This window comes from Sceloporus undulatus, chromosome 4, assembly GCF_019175285.1.
Source record: "Sceloporus undulatus isolate JIND9_A2432 ecotype Alabama chromosome 4, SceUnd_v1.1, whole genome shotgun sequence".
NCBI lineage: Eukaryota > Metazoa > Chordata > Lepidosauria > Squamata > Phrynosomatidae > Sceloporus > Sceloporus undulatus.
Window position 1 is genome coordinate 13,252,113 of NC_056525.1, and position 26,277 is coordinate 13,278,389.

Genomic DNA, 26,277 nt, shown 5'->3' on the forward strand with positions numbered 1-26,277 from the left:
TTTCATGCTCTATGAACTTAAACTGCTAAAAGAAAAAATAAAAACGAGAGAAGCCCCATAACAGAATAAAATTACATTAGATTTCAAGGCTGCATGCATATGCCTTGCACATTCCTACCTATTTCTCCATTCTCCATGTGTCTGATGTCTGGTCGCAATCGACAATCAGTGGGAGCCAGCACTTCTTCCATGCCTTTTTCTAATTCATTGAGACTGACAGCAAAACTGGTGAAATTGTACATCTTAAGTTAAAAATAAACACAAACATATAAATATGTTGTCAGTCAGAAATCACCCCTATTATGGTTATTAGCCAGTTGGACAAAGCTTAGGAGAAGAGACGTTTCCGACCACATAGTGGTATGCCTGCCTACATTAAGCAACTGCAAACATTTTCCTTTTAAAAAATGCTTAAAGACATTTTATTAAACTAACTTGTGCAAGAATACATTCCTTTTTAAAATAAAGTGAATAGCACAGTTTAATTTCCTACTGAAATCTGTAACTTCAGGGCAGAGATAGAGCACAATTTGTTCCAGCAGGGAACAACTTTAGGAATCAATTACAGGACTGGTAATACTCAAAAACCAAAAAGAAAGGATTAACAGAGTTTAAAGGTTAGACAAAAGAAGTATGTTTAGTAGGAAGGAGTTGCCACGCAAAATTGAACATGGCTGTGTAACCAGAAGTTCAGGGCAAGTGGGGGAGAAGAGACCATCCTCAACCTGCCATCCACTTTCCCTTATGGCAACTCCTCCCCCTATACTTCAGTCATCATGTATTCACCCATCCAATTCAGAACAAAAATATGTTGCCATTATGATCTTTCTCTGCTTAACCTGATTTACTCTGGTTAAAAAAAAGATGGAAGAAGCTGTAAGAAAAGAAAGAGGATATTATAACTGGATGAAAACTGTGCCTGCAGGGGAAAAAACATGGGGGCCCTTTCACACTACACAATTATAGCAGTATGATTCCATTTTAACTGCTATAGTTCCACCCTACAGAATCCTGTGCTTTACAGTTTAGGGAGGAATATTTAGCATTCTCAACCAGAGAGCAAGTCTAGTACCTCACCAAAGTTCATACCCCAAGATTCCACAACATATGGCCATGACAATTAGAGTGGAATCATTGTGCTATAACTGTATAATCCATGGTGACTACATTTAAACCATCACTTGGGAATTCCCTTGGGCTCATTCCCTTCCCATGATTGTAATGAGGAGCTCAAAAGCATACACTACCATGTTAAGTACAGTGGGCCCTTGGTATCCCCAGGAATTTGGTTTCAACATACACACACACACACACACACACACACACACATCCATCCATCCCCTTGGATACCAAAATCCAAGATACTCAGGTCCCATTAAATACAATGGCATAGTAAAAGGTTGTCCCTTATATAGAATGGCAAAATTAAGGTTTGCTTTTTGTAATTTATATATTTTGAAATATTTCCAAGTCATGGATGCATGAATCCATGGATGAAGAATCTGTGGATACAGAAGGCCAAGTATGACTAAAATTTAGTATTACATTTAAACAGTAATTAACATGAACTATGGTTTGTTGTGAAGCTGGCTCTTTAAATGAGCTCACAATTAAGATTAGTCACAGTTTGTCAGTTTTTGCCAAAATGACAAGCTATAGTTAAGATCTTATTATCTTTCATAGAATCATAGAATCGTAGAGTTGGAAGAGACCGCAAGGGCCATCCAGCCCAACCCCCTGCCATGCAGGAAATCCAAATCAAAGCATCCCCGACAGATGGCCATCCAGCCTCCGTTTGAAGACCTCCAAGGAGGGAGACTCCACTACACTCCTAGAAAGTGTGTTCCACTGTCAAACAGCCCTTACTGTCAGGAAATTCCTCCTAATGTTGAGGTGGAATCTCTTTTCCTGCAGCTTGCATCCATTGCTCCGGGTCCTAGTCTCTGGAGCAGCAGAAAACAAGCTTGCTCCCTCCTCAATACGACATCCCTTCAAATGACACCAAATTAGGAGGAATAGCTAATACTCCAGAGGACAGGATCAAAATTCAAAATGACTTGAATAGACTAGAAAGCTGGGCCACAGCTAACAGAATGAACTTCAACAGGGAGAAATGTAAGGTACTGCACTTAGGGCAAAAAAATGAAATGCACAGATATAGGATGGGGGACACCTGGCTTAAGGAGACAACATGTGAAAGGGATCTAGGATTAGATGAGGAAAATAAAGAATATGTGAGTACGCTGCTTACTGTGAGCCTTTTCCATTACAACAAATCATGGTTTATTGTAATGCTGGAAGGGCCATACATGACACAGGAGAGTTGTAATCAAGATTTCTCCGTTTTGTGTTTTTATGTTTATTATCAGCTCCAAGAAATTGAAAAACAGTAAAGTGGTGCTAAGGTATCCTATTGTCTCATGGAATTCCCCATTTCAACCCCCCCAAAATGTCCATTAGTACCATTGAAACCCATATAGAGGCACTTTTCATGAAATGTACCTGACAATACAGCTGCCTAACAGAACAAGTAAAATGGCAGCATCCTGAACTGAAAGTAATCAGACTGTAAGAAGTTTGCCACTTTATCAGAATGAAACCTTTACTTGCTTCTGCAGTCATAAAGATCCACAAGAAGTAAAAGGAATTATGTAGGTAAGTTCACTAATTTATGATATGGGCAAAGAAACCGCCAACAATAGTCCATCATTTATCAAAAGTATTGTCATGAGACAGTTCTGGCCAAATTTAATATACCTCTACTGCATTTTAGAAAGAGACTTTTTTATTAAAGAGCCAAAATGCCTAGAAACATCATTGACTCATTTGTTCTGGAGTTGTACTGGCTGAACACTATAAATTTGCCAATTTAAAAAACACACCTTGGAAATGCTTACGGATTATTGCAGCTCAGAAAACCTCTTAATTAGTAAGAATAGCAGAATCAGTAGTGTTTCACTGCTTCTGCCATTTAACTGACATAACCATTCTGAGACAGGCTGGTCCACATTGTTTTTGAATGCTCTAAACAACACTCGTTAGCTCAACTGTTCCTAGGAAAACACACTAATCATAGGCCATTGCCATTTAAAGATGAATGACAGATCCATGTGGTTGTTTAAATGAAGTTTAGTTTTAATTGCCATTTATTTTCAAGTAAAGAAGTGGAGGTATGTGGAGAAAATTATATGGGTTAATCTACAGGTGACACTGCCATTAACTGCAATTTGGATTCAGGTAAGAGTTTCCTTTCATTCTATGATCCCTCTCTTTTAAGACAATCTTCCTTCCTCAGATTCTTCACTATTGGCTAAATTGGCTGGAGCTGCTTAGAGCTGCAGTTCAGCAACATCTGGAACACTCCAAAATTCCCATCCTGGATTTAAGGGAGACATAGGAACCTGTGCCTGCTCAGACTGCAAATCCCATAATCCCTTGCCACTACCTGTGCTAATTAGGACTGATGTAGTCCAAAATCATCTAGGGGACAACATTCTCCAGTTTTAAGATACTGTCTTGGGGAGTTTACTATCATGTTACATGCTGTTCCCAAAGGCTATAACAGGATAATAAAGTTATCTAATAACATTATTAGTAACAATTATACAGAGTTTATGCTGAGCCCAAGATATAACACACACTTTTTGCTTTCAAGGTATGTGCCTGTTGTTGTTAGCTGCCCTTGAATCGACCTCAACTCATAACAACCCTGTGTCTGAGACATCTCCAAGTCCTCCTTTTCTCCACTGCTCTGCTTAGGTCCTGCAAATTAAGGCCTGTGACCTCCCTGACTGAATCTAGCCAGGTCTTTCTCTCTTTCCTCAACCTTTCCTAGCATTATTGTTTTTTTTCTAGTGAGTCATGCCTTCTCATGATGTGGATAATGTACGACAGCCTCAGTTTAATCATCTAGAATCATAGAGCTGTAAGAGACCGCAACAACAGGTCTATTCCAGTCCAACCCCCTGCATGCAGGAAATCTCATCAAAGCATCCCTGACAGATGGCCATCCAGCCTCTGTTTAAAGACCTCCAAGGAGGGAGACTCCATCACTCTCCGAGTGAGTGTGGTCCACTGTCGCAACGCCCTTACTGTCAAGATGTTCCTCCTAATGTTAGGTGGAATCTCTTTTCCTGCAGCTTGCATCCATTGCTCCGGGTCCTAATCTCTGGAGCAGCAGAAAACAAGCTAGCTCCTTCCTCAACATTTACATCCTCTTCAAGTATTTAAACAGGGCTATCGTATCACCTCTTAACCTTCTCCTCTCCAGGCTGAACATGCCCAGCTCCCTAAGTCCTTCCTCATTGGGAATGGTTTCCAGACCCTTCACCATTTTGGATTCCAGGGAGAACTTAAACCTGTTTTGCATTCTCTTACATAAATGTACACCCACACCTAATATACCAATTTTGAGCAATTTACCTGAGATGAATTTGGTGGTCTAGTACTTATCCTCCAAAGTAGCTTACTGCCAGGTATGAATTGCACAGTCTCTTGGATCTCTGGCATATCATCAGCTTCATCATTTTCAGGCTCCTCACTCTTAAAACAAAGGAAAAATCATTTATGGTGAACATAAAGAATAGCAACTTTAAAATTCTTGATCCCATTTTCAGGACTCCACACACTTCAGATGGTTCAAATGTAATATGGCCGCTCAGTAAATCATTATTTCATGCAATATGAACAAATGATGCTCAAGCAGTCTATCCTGGCTCTACAATCCTCTCCTCTTCTATATTTGTTGTTGTTGTTGAGGTGCCTTCAAGTCATTCCCGACTTAGGGCAACCCTAAAGTGAACCGATCATAGGGGTTTCCTGGCAAGTTTCTTCAGAGGGCATTTGCCATCGCCATCCTCTGAGACTGACAGAATGTGACTTGACCAAGGTCACGCAGTGAGTTTCATGGTTGATCAGGGAATCGAACCCTGGTCTCCAGAGTCTTACTCCAATGCTCAAACCACTACGTATACAACAGTGAAGCTTCCAATAACCCAACCCTCAAACCATAGTAGTTCACAACCTCCCCATAAATTAAATATTAAATATATTATGCAATATAATTTCCCGGCAAAAACCACACAGAAACTGAGGGCAAAGACATCCCTCCTTCCCCTTTTGTAATTCTTACACCTGCTGGTTTCCCCAATATTTGTCCAAAAAGCTCCTCTCTGACTACATCCCCACTATACTAATATAAATAGCAAAAGATATGAGTCTTTGCTTCTACAAGACCTATTTCCAGGCAAGTAGCAGGGTGTCATTGAACTAATGGTCAGGGCAACACACTTGCTGCTTGTATTAGTGAAACAATTAGCACTTATCCGTTTGGCAAACAAAATAGCAACTGCTTACTACAGAACACCATGCAATAAAATTTTGTACTGAGATCTGTAGAGTACTGGACAAGTGGGAGCAAAATGAATATTTTCTATTTTTTTCACAGAGGGCTCTGTTAAAAGATATGTGCATCAATTCCCAATGATATAAGATACAAATCAGTCTAGATCAGCAGCTTTGCCCAGTCGTAATCCCAAAAACTAGTGAATTATACCACCCACTGAAGTCAGTGGTGTTGGTATGCAATGCTTTCTTTCCATTCACAGAAGTCTCTCTGAAACAACTGGCCTCCTTAAAGGGGTGGGTGGATTTTTATTTTTTTTATTTTTTGTCAAATTCTTCTTTTTTAAAACAATCTTCTTTATTGTTATGACAGATTTCTCAACCACCCACAGACGATCTGGGGCTGTGATACAGGGACCTGAAGTGAAAAGAGAGAACCAGCAAAAATTATTCCCCCTCCAAAGATAAAAGACTCTGCTGGGTCAAACATCCTTTAACAAACGGATAGACAGTACTGGATACCTTCCTAGCAATTCACAGAATACAATGTGGGGTGTGGATTCTTGCCACAAAGGCAATAAAATTACTAATAGGTTCAGTTTGTCCAGCTTGCACTGTAACACTTTAGTATTTTTCCAATGTTTCATTTTCATGAAACTTGCTTAATGTGTAAAAGCGCAATTCCTCCTCCTGCCAGTACAATATAAGTAAACATTACCGGCTTTGGTTTCTTCTGGTCACCACCTTTCTTCTCATTCTTCTTGTAATTTTCATAAGTGGAAGGATCAACGCACCATAAACATTCCGTCCATTTGCCATAGATAACTGCAAGTTTCTTCTTACTGATCGTTTAAAAAAAGAAAAACACACAAAGTGTTTATATGCATTTGCAGAATTACAGGGAATAATACTGAAAACATAGTGGTATCTTCCAACTCTATGATTCTGTGAAGAGGTAGCTTCACCTTCATGAAATAGTTGAAAATATGTTTAAGAGATAATTGAAAGAAAAAGATAAAATCATTCACACCACATTCTGAACATCCTTCTGACTCATAATTTAAACACCAAAGACCTGCTTAAATAAAAAGGTCTTTGCCTGCGGGCAGAAAAAGAGCAAAGAGGGGGGGCCAGCTCCCATGGAATGGAGTTCCACAGCTGCTGAGAAGGCTATCTCTCATGCTCTCACCAAATGTGCCTGTGATGGTGGTGGGATCAAGAGAAAGTCCCCCCAAAGGTTTTAAAACTTGAGTCGGCTCATATAGTGAGATATAGGCTGCTGCCACACTGCAAAATGAATGCAGTTTGAACCGCTTTAACTTTCTTGGCTCCAGCCTATGGAAACATAGGATTTATAGTTTGTTGTGGCACCAGAGCTTTGTAACAGAGAAAGCTAAATATCTCACAAAACAAGAAATCTCAGAATTCCATAGCATTGAGTCATGGCAGTTACAAAGATGTCAAACTGCAGGCATTCTGCAGTGTAGATGCAACCATAGTCTTTTAGACAGTCTGGAAAATGGTACTCGAACAGTGTGGCGGGACCTCTGGAGAGGCGTGAGAGCTACTCAAGGGGAGCATGAGACTTGTAGGCTCTGATCCCTCTTCCTCCTCCCCCTAAACGTTTTTATATGTAAAATTTACACGTCCTGAGTTAAATACTGAATTTAATTAAATTCAACTGTTCTAATTTGAACAATGTTGTTTTCTTATAAAATGTTAAAATATGAATATACATAAATGTGCAAATGAAAATATGCACACTAAAAATGTTTTTATTTATATATTATGGTTGCAGGGGTCACTGGAGTAAATGTAAAGGGGGCACCAAAAGAAAAGTTTTGAGTGCCATTGATGTAGGGCTTTAACCAGCATTTTGAATACTACCCAGAAGTGGAATGAAACAGCAAATCTGTTTCAACAGGGACATTATATGTGCTTGTAACCAGACCCAGTCAGCAGCCTGGCCTCAGAATTTTGGACCCACTGAAGTTTCTGAAGAGTTTCCAAAGGCAGCCCCATGCAGAGTGCATTACAGTAATTCAAAGAGGATGTAATCAAGGCATGGATCTTCATAGCCAGATCTGACATCTCAAGGAACAGACACAGCTGGCGCGCTACTCTTGATGGTGCAGACATTTTACATTTCCCCACCACAACTCTTGACTTAAAATAAAGGATCAGAAATTAAGGACTGTGCTACATTAGTACTGCTGATTTCTGACTTGTTTGTATTTCAGAAAAATAATAGGGAAATCTTGAATTTACACCCAAGATTTCATTAACAAATATTTTAGGTCAAGCTTTAAGCTAGTCTAGTGGTGTGAACTATCATAAAATACTGACCTAATAGTAACCAAATACAGTGGTGCCTCGGGATACGAAATGATCGGGTTACGAAATTTCCGGGATACGAAAAAGTTGGATTGGCAAAAACTGTTTCGGGTTACGAAATATTTTTCGGGTTACGAAATTCATTTCGGCGCGAAATTCAAATGCTGCAAAGTGCAGCTATAGGCTTTCCAGTGCTAACGGAAAAGTCCCGGGTTACGAAAGGAATGGCGGAACGAATTAATTTCGTAACCCGAGGCACCACTGTATTTGCATGGAAAATGAAAATGAATGAGGAGGAGAACTAATCCAAAACCTCAATGTATGCTATCCAAGATTCAGGATGTACAGATATACACAACTGAGTGGTGATCCATGCTGTGAATCCATACTGACGCTTTTGGGGTCATACATGTATCCCTCTTTAGAGAAATGAAGCCCAGAAACAAGCAGACAGTCTTTCTCATCTCTACTAGAAGCCATCTATTTGAAGTACCAACCCAACCCCCATCTCTAGCTTATTGCAATACTTCAAGAAGAAAAATAATGAAGGAAATTGAGTATTTTACTTCATCCACATTGTCCAGTTCATCAGTTATTGTTGTTGCCCAACACCAAAAGCTTACTTTTCAATGTTGAATTTGGGTTATTATAGAAGTGAAAGGGGAAATAAAGAAGCAGAGCTTATTTTACAACAAGTGGGAAATGAACTACTTCCCCTGCATAGGGATGTATGTATACATCCACAGCCAACATCAGCTCAAACTAAAGAAAAGCAGTTGTCACTGAAAAAGTAAACACACACCACTTACTTTTTGTCCTGAATGTGGCCTTCTATTCTGTGAAGTTCTTTACCAAACAGCCCACATGGTTTAAAGTTAAGTATACATTTATCTCCAGTACTATAAAAGAAAAACAAATAAAATTAACAAGTCATAAAGCTATCAACTTGGTGTTGAACTTAAATACAACACAATATTCCTATATATGTCCCACTGCCCAACATGTGATTTTAACAGTAAATATATTTTGATCAAGGAGTCTTTTGATAACAGTTGTAGATACTTTGCAGTGTCAATCAGGAAAAAAGTGACAGAATCAAGGGTATGATGGATCTGTCATGCACACATTCTGAAAATTTTTCTAGAGGCCCCTTCCCCACCACCACTCCCTTTGTGTCGTGTCTTTTTAGATTGTAAGCCTGAGGGCAGGGAACCATCCAATTAAAAAGATTGTATGTACAGCGCTGTGTAAATTTACAGCACTTTATAAATAAAGGTTAATAATAATAAAGGTTAATAATAATAATAATAATAATAATAATAATAATAATACTGTAATGTGAAAAGGAGAACCAATTTTGAATGACTTTGAATAGACACATACTTTAATTTTACCACGAAATGGAAATGTAGCACATGTGGTGGCAATGCGATAAAGTACAAACTTATTGGGAAAACATATTATTCTTATTCTTATTATTCTTATTATTATAGTTTATTTCTATAGCGCTGTAAATGTACACAACGCTGTACATAGATAATCAAATCAATAAAAATATAAAATATAAACCTGCCAATGGCATACAATCTACAAAATACATATAAACAGTAGGTAGTAATATAAAATAGAATTAGTTAAAAAAAACAGGCATCAATTAAAATATCAACATCCACTATCTAATCAAATATCAGATAAATATTCACACAGTGCCTGGGAACGCTTCCCTAAACAGGTGGTCTTCAACTAGATTTAAAAGTAGTCAATGAAGTGCTGACCCATGTTTGTGGGGGAAGAAGGTTCCAGGAGTGAGGGGCAGCAAGTGAAAAGGGACGAATCTGGGATGGGGCAGTGGAGATCCTAGGCTGGGACAGCAGACCTTGACTACTAGAACGGAGGGTACGAGTGGCAATATAAGGAGAAAAAAGTTCAGATAAATAAAGAGAGGCCAGCTCATGCAGGGCATTAAAAGTTAACAATAGAGGCTTATACTGAATACGGAAGGGAAAGGGGAGCCAGTGAAGGGAAGATAATAAAGGAGAAATGTGGTCAAAGTGGCGAGCGGATGTAACAATGTGTGCCGCTGAATGTTGGATGGAAATTAAATTGAACATATATAAGGCAATGCAGGAACTATTGGGGGGAAAATTCCGTTTCAACCAGAGCTATTTTTATTTAATATAATATAATAGATACTATACAGGAACAAATGATTCAGGACGAGAAAAATATAATCCTGTACATGATTATGGCAGCCTGCATGATATATGCGAAATACAGTACTGGAAAACTAATATAATACCCACTCTAAGAGAATGGAAGATTAAAGTGAATGATTTTGCAATCATGGACAGACTGTCCATGTATATTGCAGGGAAAATAACCCAACAATATGAAAAAAAAATGGGGGAAAATAGAAAGACTTTGGCAAGAGTGATGTGAGAGAAAGGTCTGTGCACATGCATCAGGAACATTTGCTTGGTAAAGTATTTATGCCGAACTCCCAAACTTGAGGTATAGAAAGGATAAATTACTTATTGTAAGTTCAGTTCCTGAAGTGGTTCTCTGTGTATTCATTGCTGTCTGTTCTTTTACTGTAAAAATATTTCATTTGGAGCCTTCTAGAGTTGAGTAATCAGGTGGTCACTGTCTTCCTATACAACAGTTCACACACTTCTAAGGTATGTTCCCAGCAATCCACACCAGTCTTTTTTGATACCATAAACACCTTGAACCTGCTGCTGCTGCATGTGTCATGATTAGATTAACTGTGGGGTGCAAAACAGCCACAGTGCAAATCTGATGACCTCCAATTAATTGAAGCAGATGATAATTGACTCTGAGACTGAATGTTCCTTACAGAACTGGTTCTGTAGACTTCTCTGAGATTTCTCTCCTAAGGCTGAATCTATTGTTTGTCTATAGTAGGTTAGATCAATGGCCTGATGAATTGTCTCCACAACAAGAGCAGGGCAATCTAACATAGGAGGAGGAGGTGTTAAAAATGTTGAGGCAAGCGGGTGTTCCAAAACCATAACATCTGAAGGCATGCATCACCTTATGGGAGTAAGAGAAGAAGAAGTTGAAGCCGAGAATAGACACCCTCTCTGTTCTCTGATTCAACTTCATCCTCTTCTCTTTTTTTACAGCAAACAATTTTTTTTGCTTAACAGTTGTTCTACAGAATATCCTGAGATTTCAGCAGACAATTTTGATGTTGCTGGTATTGAGGTGGAGGGTATTGAAGAGTCACTGTTAACTAAAATTGTTAGTGCCAAAGAAGCCACTTTTAGTGGCAGCTCAACAGAAGCTGAAAAAGAAAGGGGAGCCAACGAAACAGATCACAGTAAAAAGAGGCTTACTGAGCACCCTTTTGTTGTCTGCACATTTCCTGGGTTAAAAGGGCCATTTCCACAACTGAAGAAGGATGAGGCTGTGATGACTGGTCCTCCAGTCACCTGAGGACTTCTCCTGAACTACAAAGGTTTAATCTGGGAGGAGGTACATGCTAATGAGAGATGACATCACATGCTAATGAGCTGTGACATCATAGCTGATGCAAGGTCTAACTGACCAATCAGAGAGTAGGACCACGAGATTCAAGAACTTTCTATGGAAAATCTTTAAAAAGGCTTGTGCAGCCATGCGGTCCTTTGTCTCTCCCTTTGTCCTCTCCTGGGGGGAACCAGATGGTGTCTCTTGGAGTCTGGGAGACACAGACTCAGAGGAATGCAGGTCGAGAGGCAAGGGGCCCTCCCTGCATCCAGGAACTCAAAAGGACTACAAATCCCATCACTCCGTGAGTAGTTAGGAACGTGTTAGCTAGTGCGTTTAGGCCTTTTGTTATTTTCAACAATGGCTTGTGTGAAATGAACTCTTTGCAATTATGCTTTTCTAGACCTGCATAGCAAGGTGGCTCTGCACGAATGATATCTTTCTATTCTATGCTATTTCTTTAAAATAAACTCCTTTCTTTTAAAAGTATCAGCTGTCTCTCTCTCTGCTCCTGTACACGTGCCTTAACTCGGCTACTGATTGCTCTGGGTTAGTACAGAAAGAAACTAGAGGTCCCAGCAAGTCTCAGTGTGTGCTGGGAGACGTAGTGCATTGAATTCACTGAGTGGTGGCAGCGAGACTATAGGACCTCCAGGGGTCTCATTCCGCTCAGCAGGGAGTGGGGAATGGAGACCTAGGAGATCCTAGAAGGGAAAGTGTGACAAGAGGGGACTCCCTGGGAGTAAAGGGCCACGCACAGGGTGCCAAGGGCTCCAGGGAAAGGCCCCCAAGTCACCACAGAGGCAACTTGGCTTCTCTTTGTCATGTCAAACACCTTCCCCCAGAAGAAGTCTTGCAGGCTTGAGAGTGGAAATTGCACTGACCTCCAGATGTTATTGCTCTGTAACTTCCACCAGCCCTAACCCACACAGCCAATGAGGAATGTTGGGAACTACAGTTCAACTATATCTGGATAGCTGCACAGTTTCTACTATGGACTACATACAAAAGACAAAAAGGAATATCAGTTGCAAAGAAAGTGTGTGACATCCTAATGGGCAGAAGGACGTTCAGGGGCAAGTATATTTCTGTTATACTTTTAATTTAAGGGCTCTATGCATTGGAGCTAAAAATGCAAAGAAATTAAAATTACACAAGAAACAAGGGAAAAAACACAAAAATTATAAAAAAGAGAGAAATAGAAAAATAATGCTTAGCAAGGCTAAGAGAAAATGACAGAGAATTTCCTAAACTATATCACCAGTACAGTAGAAAAAGAAATGAGGAGAAACACTGGGATTGCATGCACTAGAGTCCTGGAAAATGGTTCCCATCTGACTGCTCAGCTTTACAAGGTATCAAATGAAGGCTTTACACTAATAGAAAACTCATATCTGCACAGACACAATGATAAAGAACATCTACAATCTGTATAGAGAAAATTGTCAAGAAAGAGATTCTCAAAAATACTCCTTAACAGGAACATCTCTCTATCTCTTTGTATGTGTCTGCAAGAGAATTACCCTAAAACATAAAAATTAATTCCCAGAAGCACACTTTTTCTTAAACAGTAAGGAAAAATTAGCATCCACCCAAACAAGCCATTGACTCCGATCTGCTTTCCAAAAAATGAGCAGAAAAACCTGACAAAGTAATTATACTGCCACTGGTTTATTTTTTAAAGGACTCAATTTTAGGATGTAATATATGGATTAAACAGATATTACCTGTGATTTATAATTTCTACTGCCCCATATTGTTCTAGCCAAAGCTTGCCAATAATTACATTATGTACACAGCAGGTAGGGTTTGTCCACGTGTAAGCTTCATTATGTCTGGTGGGGGACAATGGAAAAAAAATAATCAGACGCTAGGAAAATGAAACAAAGAAATAACTAAAATTCATCTGAAATTAACTTGAGTCTAATTGTTCCAATTCATCTTCCAATGAAGCACTCCTATTTGTATAGTGTTCTCTGTAGTATTCACCCTTAGCCTTTTCACTGTGCAGTATTTTGAAATGATGGGAATCTAATAAACCACTGGATGAAAGAAGGGATGTGTTTGAAGTTACTTAATAATTTGGTCTGCTAATTCAGCAGCCTTAACAATCCACTCTTCCATTGCTGATGCTTCTGTCCATTTCCAAGTTTGAGCGAACAGCATTCTTGCTGCTGTTGTCAAATATCAAAGAAGTGATCCATGTTTACTGTACAGTTCTTTATCCATAATCCCCAACAAAAACACTACTGGTAACATTACAAAATCTAGTTTTAATATTTTTTTTGATTAACAAATAAATCTTAGATCAGTAACTTTTTGCTTTGTTACAAGTCCACAACATGAAAAAGTACCCCCCCCCCCTTTATCTTGACATCCCCAACACTGATTTGAAACACTTTGGGCCATTTTTGACAGCTTATTTGGGGTTGATGTATACCATCTATATATCATCTTATATAGGGTTGTTTTTATTTAATTAATGCACAAAGTAAATTTTATATCTTTGGACCACATTTTCCCCTATATATCCACCAGGACATTATGCCCAACACTTTGGGCTCACCTTATCATGTACTCTTTTACAGGCTCAACTTCTGACTCTCGTTTCAGAAGACATTTATACACTTTTCAATGAAGTTGTCGTTTTCTTCACCCGACTATAGGTAAAACTTATCACTGTTTGGGTTTTTGACACACACACACACTATTCCTACATTCCTGATAACAGACCAGTGTTAAAGCCATGAAACATTTTTAAACTTAATTCACTCTCAAACATACAAACCTGGAATTGAAAATCTATGGAATAGGGGATTGGCTCTTCCAATGGCATAACACACTAAGACCCACACATTATTATTATTATTATTATTATTATTATTATTATTATTATTATTATTATTATTATTAAACTTTATTTCTATAGCGCTGTAATTATATGCTCCTAACACACACAGATAACAATCATTTCAGTGACAAAAAGCCATTTCTAGAAAACATGGTAGCAGGTACAAGAAAGTGCTTAACCTATTCGTCATACAACACTCCTCCATTCAATATCGCCTCTCAGAGGACTTCCTGTATTAGGGTTTGAAACACTCATGTATTTAAAATACAATAGGCCTTAGTTATCCACTGGAGTTTGGTTCAGGACCTCCACCCATAGATACCAAAAGCCATGGATGCTCAAGTCCCCTTCAATACAAAGGCATAGTGGAACGGTTTCTCTTATACAACATGGGAAAATCAAGGTTTGCTTTTTGGAATATATACATATATATTTTCAAACCCTAGAGGTATGATGAATCCATGGATAAAGAGGTCTGACTATACAGGGAAAATCAAACAAAATACAGCAAAGTAATGTTTATATGTTTCTTCATAGAACTCAATTGCCAAAAGGCCTCAAGCAGGGTACTGGGGACCCAGTACAAACCTGTAATGACAGCCATTGCAATTTCACACTCTGCCTCAGAGGAAGTCAAAGGTAACCCCTGCTCCCCGGGACTCCGGAACAAATCTTGCCAGGAAAGCCATCTGACAGATTTGCCTTAGGGAAATTACGTATAAAATTCTGTACACATTCTCTGGGGTTAGGGGCACAGGACCCCCATGAAAGAGGACAAACTGCAAATTAAAAAAAAAAATTTTTTTTAACCTGAGGGAATAGCTCTCTAGGAAACTCCAAGGCCTCCAACACAACTCTATGGTCAACGTCCACCAGAGATTGACACTGAATTGTGCTGAAGGATGCCTAGAAATGTGTTCTCTCTAGGAATCTGAAGGTTCTCCAGGGCAACTTCAAGAGGAAGTAGAGTTGAGCTGGAAGACCTAGAGATTCCTACAGAGAACATAATAATCAAACCCATGAATAATCAAATCCACAAAAGTCAAAAGCTACAAACGTGGAGGGCCAACTGTAGTCCATTTCCCATAACTGCAATTTAATGTTTCCTGATACGATTCTAGAATTCAAAAAGCCATGTTAGTCTGGAAAATCAGTATGCAAAAGGATCTTGTAGTAACTTTGAAACTAAATGAAAGAGAGAAGTTTTCAACTATGCCATTCAAGATAGAGAGGACCAATGAAGGTGGGTGGGATATCAATTTCAGAAAGAGATACACAACTGACTGTGAAGCTGAGTACTAAACGTTGGATTATATTCTGTAACAACTCTCTATAGAAATTTTATTGATGCCATTCTCTGCTTTTAAGCCATTTTGCATTTTATATTTTGACCTTGTTAATATAGAAAACCATTTGTGAATCCTGTCTTGTATATGTGTCAAGTGTCTCAATTGTTGATGATCTTTTGTATTCTAAAAATGTACAGATTTATCCATTTGTCTGTTCTATTATTTATATTTAGAAATTCCTGCTATTGAAGTATTAAATATATTGGTATTATTTGGAATCACTTATTATAACAGTCCAAGATTATGACACTGTTTATTACATTAGTATATAACAGAGCTTGTCAACACACACACACATCTCAGACCAGTTCAGCAGGCAGAACAATTAACTTTTGATTCAGTAAATATCAAATGCCTAAGAGGAAAATGAGGTCCAAACATATGATCCGCATATCTAAAAATATGATTGCAGATATCCTTCCAAAAAGCCCCAACAAATCCATATGTTACTATTTGTGTATACGTGCTTAATACCACATCTCTTAGTCCACTTTTAAAAGCCTGAGATATCTAAATTCAACCTCTCACAGGCATACATGATACTGAAAAAGATCACTGACCAGCTTATTTATTTGGAATAGTTTTAAGCTAAGTGTAAGTAACAAAAGGAAAAATAGACCTACTTTAAAAGTTCCAATGTTATTGTTCCCCGAGGCTCTGCTTCAACACTCTTCCCCCAGAACTTCAGTTTAGGATAAATTGATCCATGAAAAACGAAGTCCTGGTTTAAGCCTTCTGAATAAAATGCACTGATAGGTGGATGATGACTGACCTGTTCAGAAATAAACCTAAAACCTAAATCCTCCCTGGAAATAAGGGGAAAAAGTACAATATAAATGAGAATTTCACAAAGAAAGGCAGAAGACCAGATGTGAACTATTGCTTGCTGAAATAGTCTAATTGCCTTTATCAAGTAATAGTTAAGAAGAAATGTTCTCTTTCCCTTCCCACCATGCTAGGCTTCTCGGCATTCTGACAAGACAAATTTAATACAGTACAGTGCTCCCTCCATTTTCTCAGACTTTGAGTCCGCAGTGTTGGTCCTTCGCGAATGGTCCTTTGCGAACCAGCAAGCAGGGAGGGTTAAAATGGCATCTGCAGCCATTCAAGCCAATCAGGCTTGAATACGTGCAAATTTCCATTTCCCCCACGGAAATGGAGTAGTAACTGTATTTGAACACTGGTTGAGATCCTATGTTGCCAACTTAGTTATGAATGCATAACTAAGTATTGTTTCTTGGCTCGACCTCCCAAACCCACCTTAATAGCTAGCATCCACACTAAGCAATGAAGCTATGTTCTGCTGGCAACTGAGAAGCCTCCTTCCACCAGCAATCTCTGGTGAGCCAAGGTGTTGCAACAGTGTTCTGTTTCTGATTGTCACAGCCTCACACACTGGCAGAAAGAAATACTATTCTGCTGTACTCTAACTGGTAGTAGACCCGATCTCCATCATTTTGAGTGGTTCCCTGGAGTTTAATACCATGAACATGAATACGTTGCATAACTGAATACAGAAGACAGTTACAGATCCATAACTCTAGATTACAAATCTGTAACCACAATAAAGGATGCCAGCTATTACAATTAAATACTGTTATCATCACCACCACAAATTAATACGCTTCCAATGACCTGACTACTCATGTCTACAGGGTAATTTATGCTTCAGCATTTGTATGTAAAATGGACACAGGTGGTACTAACACAGAAGCATACACATACTGCACATGCACACACAAACAAGGTTGCACAGCTATTAATTCTAGAAAATGTTTTTCTACATGATTATCCACATTCAGTTACACCATGGTAAACACACTATGTGTCGTTCCAGATGTTGTTGGACTGCAACCCATATCATCCCTCATCATTAGTACTGTTGCCAGGAAATAATAGGAGCTGCACTCCAACAGCATTTGCCAACAGCATTTCATGTGGCCAGGGAAGGCCAAAAGTTGGCCTTCCCTGGCCACATGAGCATAAATGTTGCTTGGGAGATTGGAAAAGCAAAATTCCTCACTCAGCCATATAGAAATGCTAAACTGTTTGTCCAGCACATATACTGTACAAACCTAATGGGCTCCCCAACAATATTATTTCAGATGAATGGGCCCAATTTACATCTCAGTTTTGGAAAGTTTTCCTGAGGCTGTTGGATATTGAGCAAGGTTTGAGTTCAGCTCACCACCTGTACATGGATGGTCAGATGGAGAGTGTTAACTAGATTTTGGAGCAGTACTTGAGATGTTATATTATTTTTCATCAGAATGATTGGACAGATTTTCTGCCCTTTGCAGATGTCACACCAGAGATATTCACCATTTCAGGTTGTACAGTGGTACCTCGGGATACGAAATACCCAGGTTACGAAATTTTCGGGATACGAAAAAATCCCATAGGGAATTATTGTTTCGGGTTACGAATGTTTTTTCGGGTTACGAAAAAACTTTTGGTGCTTTTTTCGGCTTTTTCGCACGGAATCGCGGCTTTTCCCCATTAGCGCCTATGGCAATTCGGCTTACGAAGGCTTTTCGGGTTACGAAAGCGGCCGCGTTACGAATTAATTTCGTAACCCGAGGCACCACTGTATATGGACAGGAATTGAAGCCCTTCCTTACATTGTTAATGGAGGACTCTGTTCCCATTCTCTTGATGGAATGGATTACTCACATTAAAAACTCTTGTCTAAAAACTGTGCCTGCCCTAGACTTTGCTAAGAAATATGTTGACCATAAAAGAGCATCTGAGTGGAGGACATTCATGTTTGGGCCCCTGAATTGGTTTGGGACTTCCACAGGAAGTACTCAGATAAGTCTGGGCCTGGCTGATGTGTTCTGATTGACTATTGATTGTCTTTTGTAGCAGAGGGGAGGAGTGAATGCCAGAGCTCTCTGCCATGTTAAGTTTGGCCTACTTAGCTGTCTTGTAGCCATGTTAGAAGATGAATATGTGGGGAGGAGGAATCAAAGTCACACAGCTGCCTGGTACTGAGTGGGAAAGAATGTTGACTGGTGGGAGCGGGAGTCTTCAAGGGGATTTACAGAAGCAAAAGTTATCCTGTACCTTTAGTTCTGGCAATGAGCTACTACTGTGTCGAACCTGATTTTCAATAAAATGCTTCTGGTTTCATCCATGAAATCTGTTTACTGAGTAAGTTAGAAACAGGGCATTATAAATATATGGTGAAGTTTCCAGTAGTTACCCAGGCAGCCACACACACAAACCGTTGGTTCTGCAGATTCCCCCTATTCCTAAGCAAGGTATTTGAGAAATAAATATCTTGGACTCAGGAGGCATCTCCTTCTGCCACCATCACTGCCTCCTTCCTGCACAGATACTGAGAAAGTAACCAGCTTATTTAACAAACCATTACATACATGATGTGTTGCTAGAAAATCTCAACCTAGTTTCTCACCTGATTAATTCATATGTTTCTCCGAGGAGAGGGTTAAATGGTTTGCCAGTTCTCTCCCATTGAGAGGCTACAGCAGAAACAGCAAAAGCAGCAACAGCCTGCAAGATCCATAGAGTCTTCATTTAAAACAGTGAATATCTAAAAAATAGCAATTACTTTACTACTGATCTCAATTATGTTGTAATCACTGTCACTTTAGAAGACAATTCCCAAACTCAGGGAAAAGCTTGCCTAAGTAGCTATGGCAATTTGGTAGTGGGTTGTAATTTCTCTCCAAATTTGTATTTATATAAGTTTTAGGTTTAGTATGGGCATCCATGTCTGAATTCTTGGAAGTTAATAAAGAAGCAATATTCTTCTCAGAAATTTAAGTTCTGTCTAGTTACTTCTGGGATTCAATATATTGCTTCGATATATTGTTAGGTTGAAAAGTAAAATAACCACTTGAACATAATCCCTCCTCACAGTTTTACTCCCATTAGTTGCTAAATACCACCTATGAATAAACAAGTAGGCTTAAATACTTATTACAACAGGACTGGGTAACACATAAATGTACCAGAGGCAAAATCTGCCACTTTTTCAAAAGGCATATAAGGAAGCACACTTTGGTTTTAAGAAGAATCCTAGACACTTCTAGGAATGTGACTTATCTTAAAAACATGGTTGCTGTGCCCCTCCAGCACATTCTTTGCTTACATATTAAAAGTGGCAATTTTGCTGGAGCAATGACAGAGAATTTGGAGGATACAGGAGTAGAGCAAGTCCCCTGTGTGAGTATCCAATGCAAGGCCTCAGCCACTAGATGCAGATGATCTTTTTGATAACGGAATATTACTATTACTAACATCATCATCATGATTTGTATCCTGCTTTTCTCCCAAAATTGGAACTCAAAATGGTTTACAATGTTAAAAAGAAGAATATTCATATGTGACTGAAGAAGAATATTAATAACTTCCTGTTTCCATACCTCTTTATATAAAAAGGCAATCATATTAATAGACACAAGTTGAGAGGGAAGGGGAGACAGATATTATCAAGCCATTGAAAAAATGGACACTATTACCTGCATTCTTTCTAGAGGATCTGAATGACAGCATGCTTTATTAATGAGGTATGTGTGTTCCATATATTCTGTTATCCGTTGCAGGAAGCTCAGAGGTTCATTGAACGCAATGGGCATGGTAATCTTAGACAGCTCCTAAACAATAAGAGAAAGGGGAAACCCATCAAGTATGAGTAGGAAACTGAGTCATAGCCAACTATGTAAAATTGTAGATGAATGGGCAGGTAACAGAATATAGAACGTGGTAAAAAAAGATAATCCTACATAAGCACAAGATAATCACCCTGCATATCCATAAATGCCAGGAGAGTTAATTCACATAAATAACAAGTGTTATCTAGCATACGCTTTGGTGGACTGCTGCCCATTTCATCAGATTCTTTGTTATTATGGTAAATTAAAATTATTTAACATCTCAGGAATCAAAAGTGATCTCCAGGCCAAAATTTGTTTTATGCAAGACATACGCGGAATTTGCCTTAAGGCAAGGGCACACTGTATATGCTGTGCAGTACAAATCAGCTTTTTGCTAAACATGTGAATTAGCTCCAACACATACTGGGCTGGAGCTCCAGCTCCAGATCATTGGCTTGAAGCCACAGTAAGCATTTCTGACAAAGTGTTAAGACAACACATTATTCAGAAGAACGTAAGGTTGTTGTCCAGTAGTTCATTTAACTAGGAGAAATGATGCTGTTCACAGTTTACTTGTTTCTTTGTTGTTCTTGTGTGCCTCCAAGTCATTTTTACTTATAGCAACCCTATGGCAAACCTATCAAAGGGGTTTCTCAGCAAGTTTTTTCAGATATGGTTTGCCATTGCCATCCCCTGAGGCTGAGAGAGTGTGACTTGCCCAGGCTCACCCAGTGGGTTTCTATGCTCAAGCAGGAAATCAAACCCTGATCTTCAGAGCCATAGTCCAGCACTCAAACCATTATATCACACTGGCTTTCTTTGTTTAATGTTTAATGCTGTTTTGTAACTGCAAACATACTTTTTGCACATCATATTGCACCATTTTATCAAAACCATCAGGGCAACTCATACACCTTGAAGAGACAGTAACTTACCAGTCCAATGCATTTTTTCAAGATACTCCAAACACTGAAATCACTCCTAGTAAACATTGGGGCAGGCAATGATGTTCTGTTGGAAGAACAAATAGACAGGTGAGTATCACTGCTACACATATTCCTGGAAAAACATCCATCTGCAATGGTCACTGACAAATTCAAAACTAAATTTCCTCACTCACACACATGAGTGGATGTACATCTTTGAAAGGGCAAATACAAGAGCCCACAGCTCCCAATAACTTGTCCACAATTCTTCCAGCACATTATACTTATACCTGATCTTTACAATATTATAAAGGTGCTTGACTGTGACTTTTATTTGATGAACTGCCTAAATGCATTGGTCTACGTCCCCAGTAGGGAATACATGGGGTGTCATTCTAAAATTGTGAACTTATGTGTTGTTTATATATATTTAAGATTTCAATGTTACTGTTTGCATTAAGATATGATATGGCCATTTATACACACTGCCCAGCTTCCATTAGTAGTATTGTAGTACGTACACTGACTGCTTGATTGTTTTTATTGGGGCTATTCTTTATTTTAGTCTTTTCACAAAGTTTTATATTTTATGCTAAATATTATTTTTTACAAGGCAATAATATTGTTCTTTAAACTGTCAATCAATAAAGTTTCTGGCTAAAGATCTGTCTGAAAGCAAAGCACCATCTATCATTGTCTATCACAATCCTAGAATGCTATTCTTTAGATTGCAGAACAGCAGCCTTCAACCCTCCTTCCTAAGAAGACCAAATAAATGAACTTCATGTGTGATTATCAAATCATTATTCCTTAAAAAGAAAATATCCATAACAGAAGTCTACACAAAAGGTACCCTATATTTAACATGAACTAGATAGGAATTGCATCTCAGCCTGCTCTGGAGAATACCTGTGTTTCTTGATTCCATTCTCTTGCAATGGCTCATCTCCATTGTGTCTTCCTGACCTATGACCGTGGTGGACTTCCACATCAGCTTTATGAAGTGCTTCTGAAAATTCCCCAGAAGAATTATCGGAATCAAAGCCTTTATAAAGAAAAGATCATAATCACACTCAGTATACAATAGGGACTCTGTTATTTTGGCACACAATTAGTCACAGTAGGAAAACGAGGCAGTACTAATTTGAAGCCGGTAATAAGAAGCAAACCCCTCTCTTCAAAAAGCTGACACATTACTTAGCTAGGAAATACCATAGCATCCAGCTAATTTGTCACTAATGCAATTGGGTCTTGTTTATGCTTCCTCAAATCAAAACCTTACTAGTTTTTCATGCTTTAAATACCTTAAAGTGAGTCATCTTTTGTGCTTGATTAATACTAGTGTCTGTGTGTATGTACACATGTTTCTGAGCAAAGTTAACACACACTGATCTGATTCACTGTTTAGCAGCTAAGGGCAAACTCATGTACTCTGTTGGACTCCTTACTTCTCTCAAGGGAATTATCTCTTTGCACAAGCAATGAAATATATTTGAACGGAAAGGCAATGAATCTTAGCTGCTGCCACTTTCACTGAAGTATCTTAAGTTCTGAGGTCTGCAGACATGCTGAGGCTAAGACAGGCACACAAATCTCATGTGCACATGTTTATGGATTATAGTCAGTGGATTTGATAGGAAGTCCAGATACCTTACCATTAAAGTTGGCTCCTGGGAATCTGAAATAGTTCCCAGCTCTGCCCTTGAATACTTAAACTGCTTGCAAGCTGTCGGGACATTGCCATATCAAAAGTTTTAAAGAATATCCCCAAACTTCAACCACCTCTCAGTTTGGACAAATTTGGGCGGGTTACAGACCGCCTCTTTGAGGCGGGCTGCACCCGCCCCTTTCCCCACCGGATCGGGGCCTGAGCTGCCAGAACGGCAGCCGCTGAGGCCCCGATCCGCCGCTTTTCAGGCTGCGGGGAAGCAGCAAAATTTCTACAAGCGCGTTGATGACTAAAAAAGGCCAATCCGAGATAGACAAGTCCAGTTGCAGAAAGCATAGCAGAAAGTCTCCTTGGGTGATGTTTCCGAGTTGTGGTTCTTTCTGCGTTGTCGTTTCTCTTCAAGATTCGTTTGGCGTGAGCTTTCAAAAAAGGCTGCAGCATCATGGAGAGTGCGTCTCCATGCTTCCCGATGCAAGGCCAGGGCAGACCATTGTTGGTGATCAATTTGGCCAAGCCTGAGATGTTGTTTCAGGGAGTCCTTGTATCTCTTCTTTGGGGCGCCCCTCTTACGCTGACCCTTGGCGAGTTCACCGTAGAATACTATTTTGGGGAGGCAATGGTCTTTCATCCTACAAACATGTCCTGCCCAGCGCAGCTGCGTCCTCAATAGCATGGCCTCAATGCTGGTGATCCCTGCTTGCTCAAGGACAGCAACATTTGTCACATAGTCAGTCCAGTGTATATTTAGAATTGTGCGTAAACAGCACTGATGAAAGTGTTCGAGGAATCGTAGGTGTTGGCGATCGGTGACCCATGTTTCAGACACATAAAGGAGAACAGACAGTACAATGGCTCTATACACACTGATTTTGGTGCTTCGTCTCAAGTGTTTGATACTCCAGACTCTTTTATGAAGCCTCCCGAATACACTATATGCCTTTGCTAATCTGTGATCGATCTCTTTATCAATCATGGCATCTGAGGAGATGATGCTTCCCAGGTAGGTGAACTGCTGGACGGACTTAAGCACAGATGTGCCTACAGTGATGTGGGGATGGTAGTGTTCTTTCTGAAGTGCAGGCTGGTAGAGAACTTCCATTTTTTTCAGACTGACTTCCAGCCCAAAGAACTCTGCAGCTGTAGCAAAACAAGATGTTAGGCGCTGCAGAGCTGCTTCTGTATGGGCAACAAGGGCAGCATCGTCAGCAAAAAGCAGCTCACGGACTAGATAGTTTAGAGTCTTAGTGCGAGCCCTCAGAAAGCTTAAATTAAACAGGCTACCATCAGTACGGTAGCGTATATAAATGCCATCGTCTTCTTCTTTCAGATCTGCCATAGCCCTTTGGAGCATCATGCTGAAGAAGATTGTAAATAGAGTTGGAGCGAGAACACAACCTTGTTTCACACCGTTATTAGAAAGGGCTCCAAGAGAGCGTCACCATATCTGACTTAACCTTGCTGGCCTTCATGTAGCAGGATGATCATTTTGAGGAATTTGGGGGGGGGAGGGGCATCCTAGTCGTTCTAGGATCTACCACAGACTTTTTCTACTCATAGTGTCGAAGGCTTTGGTGAGGTCAACAAATGTTACATAGAGTCCTTTGTTCTGCTCTCTACATTTCTCTTGCAGTTGTCTAAGGGCAAATACCATATCTGTAGTGCTCCTATTAGCTCTAAAGCCGCACTGGCTTTCAGGAAGAAGTTCCTCTGCAATAGCAGGAACTAATCTGTTCAGGAGTATCCTTGCAAGGATTTTTCCAGCGATGGAGAGCAGTGTTATACCTCGATAGTTTGAGCAATCGGATTTTGCTCCTTTTTTCTTATACAGGGTGATGGCTATAAACAAACAAACAAAACTGTTCTAGAAACTTTCAATGATATCTCACAGAAAACACTCTTTATTATGAGATAATCTTTTTAAACAATCAAGAGAGGAATATATTGTTTTCTGGACATGGGACAACATGAACCCTATTAAAGTCAAAATGTGGCCGTCTCTTGATACCACTGAGCTGAAGGCATAAAACTTGGAGGACAATCCAAAGCATGGGGGAAACTCTGGCATCCAAGCTCATACTGCTGCCTCTTCTAAGCAATGATTACACTAAAAAGATTTTGTGCATTCTCAAGGTACTTAATATCACCAAGAAAGAAAGAAGAGCAATGTGACCATCACTAATACTAATAATAGGATTTATTTATATCCCGCCCAATTCCCGGGAATCCGGGCAGCTTACAGCAGTGGGGATAATACAAAGCAATAACAATAAACATGAAAATAAGCTGAAGCCACAGTAGGAGTCAGAGTGGCAGTGGTCCTTGAATCCGGCGGAGGCACTGAGACCATGCTAGGAGGGCCCTTACGGCGTGATTTTGCCACAGGAGAAGCAGATCTAGTCCATCTAGGGTCTTGCTGAGCCCGGAAAGATTTGGAGGATTTTTGCTCCTCTCCATGCTTCCTTTTGGAAGGTTTTGAAGCATCCCCAGATACATCTTTCCCTGATCTGAGGGATTTGTCGCTAGGGGTCACTGAAGTGGAGGGCTTGACAGCAGGTTCTCCGGCAGGCGCAGGAGAGGACGGGGGAGGCTGGAGGACCTTTTCATAAAGGGAAGCCTTCAGTTTTTGATTTTGGTTTTTCAGGGCCTGAGAGGTCATGGCTTACAGTGAGGGCAATCCCTGGGGATATGTCACTCCCCTATGCAAAGGACGCATTTATCATATCCGTCCGAAGTGGGAATCTTAACCCCTCACTTGGCACATCTTTTTAAGGGAAGCCATAGGAAAGGGGTCAAATACTTGCAATGAAGCCGTTGATGAGTCCGAGGATAGTCCAAGAAAGTGGTCAAGAATGATTCTGTTTTAGATAGCCAGAGATTTCAGTCCAAAGGCCGATAGCAAGGTGAACCAAGCTAGCGAAGTTCCTCAAGCTGCTAAGCGCGGCGAAAGAAGGAACTGGAGAAGAGCGGAACCATTAGGGGCTATATATTGGGTGGGCGGAGCTATCGCCAAAAAGTTGCAAAAAATTGCTAACTAACTTTTGCCCAGAGATTCTAGAAGTTTCTGAGCATTGCTGCACAGGCGCACAATAACCCATTTGTGTGATTCGCAGAGACCACAAAAAGAAACACCAGGAATCTATCACTGGTGAACAGCTGGTTAAATTGAGAAATGAATTTCCATTCCAGCAGTACTTCCCAAGAAAACCAATAAAATATATCACAAAAGTATGGTGGTACTCTGATGCTAAATCATCATATCCTTTGAAGAGAAATGTTTATCCCCCAGAATGAGGGTTAATCAGGTTTATATGTGCTATGTCAGGAACAGCATTTCAAAAAGAAATTACATTTCCTTACTTTCAAGATTTTAGACAATTATGTTCTTAAAACTTTCATATTATCCACCATGTTACTTTGAATGAATAATATGTACTGGCATGAATTAGACTTTCCATTAAGGATATTATAAAAAGAAAACAGAACACTGTATTAATGTGTCTCTGTGTGTAGCTTTTTTTCCCACAATAGCTAGGCATACACACAGAAATGTAATGTACTTGGTTTTAATTGTGATTCCTTTCTAGGGCCATCCATGGTTATTTCCACATCATAATGATACTCCATTATACCTGAAATGATACCATTACCTACTATCAATGTAATTGTAAATTTATAGGAAATGTTAAAGAAA

General features: G+C 39.5%; 1 protein-coding gene across 3 annotated transcripts in view; it reads right to left on the minus strand.

Moving 5' to 3' along the window:
* Positions 1–26,277, minus strand: part of OSBPL2 (oxysterol binding protein like 2) — a 93,016-nt gene that overhangs the window by 8,374 nt on the left and 58,365 nt on the right. For 2 of the 3 annotated variants that reach the window (XM_042462708.1, XM_042462709.1), the window contains 10 exons: positions 21,827–21,962; positions 20,927–21,002; positions 19,857–19,991; positions 18,788–18,885; positions 15,993–16,175; positions 12,897–13,004; positions 8,487–8,576; positions 6,062–6,185; positions 4,423–4,542; positions 119–242 (listed from right to left, as the gene is read on the minus strand). In XM_042462708.1, coding sequence (XP_042318642.1) covers positions 119–242; positions 4,423–4,542; positions 6,062–6,185; positions 8,487–8,576; positions 12,897–13,004; positions 15,993–16,175; positions 18,788–18,885; positions 19,857–19,991; positions 20,927–21,002; positions 21,827–21,962 — 1,194 coding nt within the window. The remainder of the gene's footprint in view (positions 1–118; positions 243–4,422; positions 4,543–6,061; positions 6,186–8,486; positions 8,577–12,896; positions 13,005–15,992; positions 16,176–18,787; positions 18,886–19,856; positions 19,992–20,926; positions 21,003–21,826; positions 21,963–26,277) is intronic. The other variant, XM_042462710.1, reaches the window with a different exon arrangement.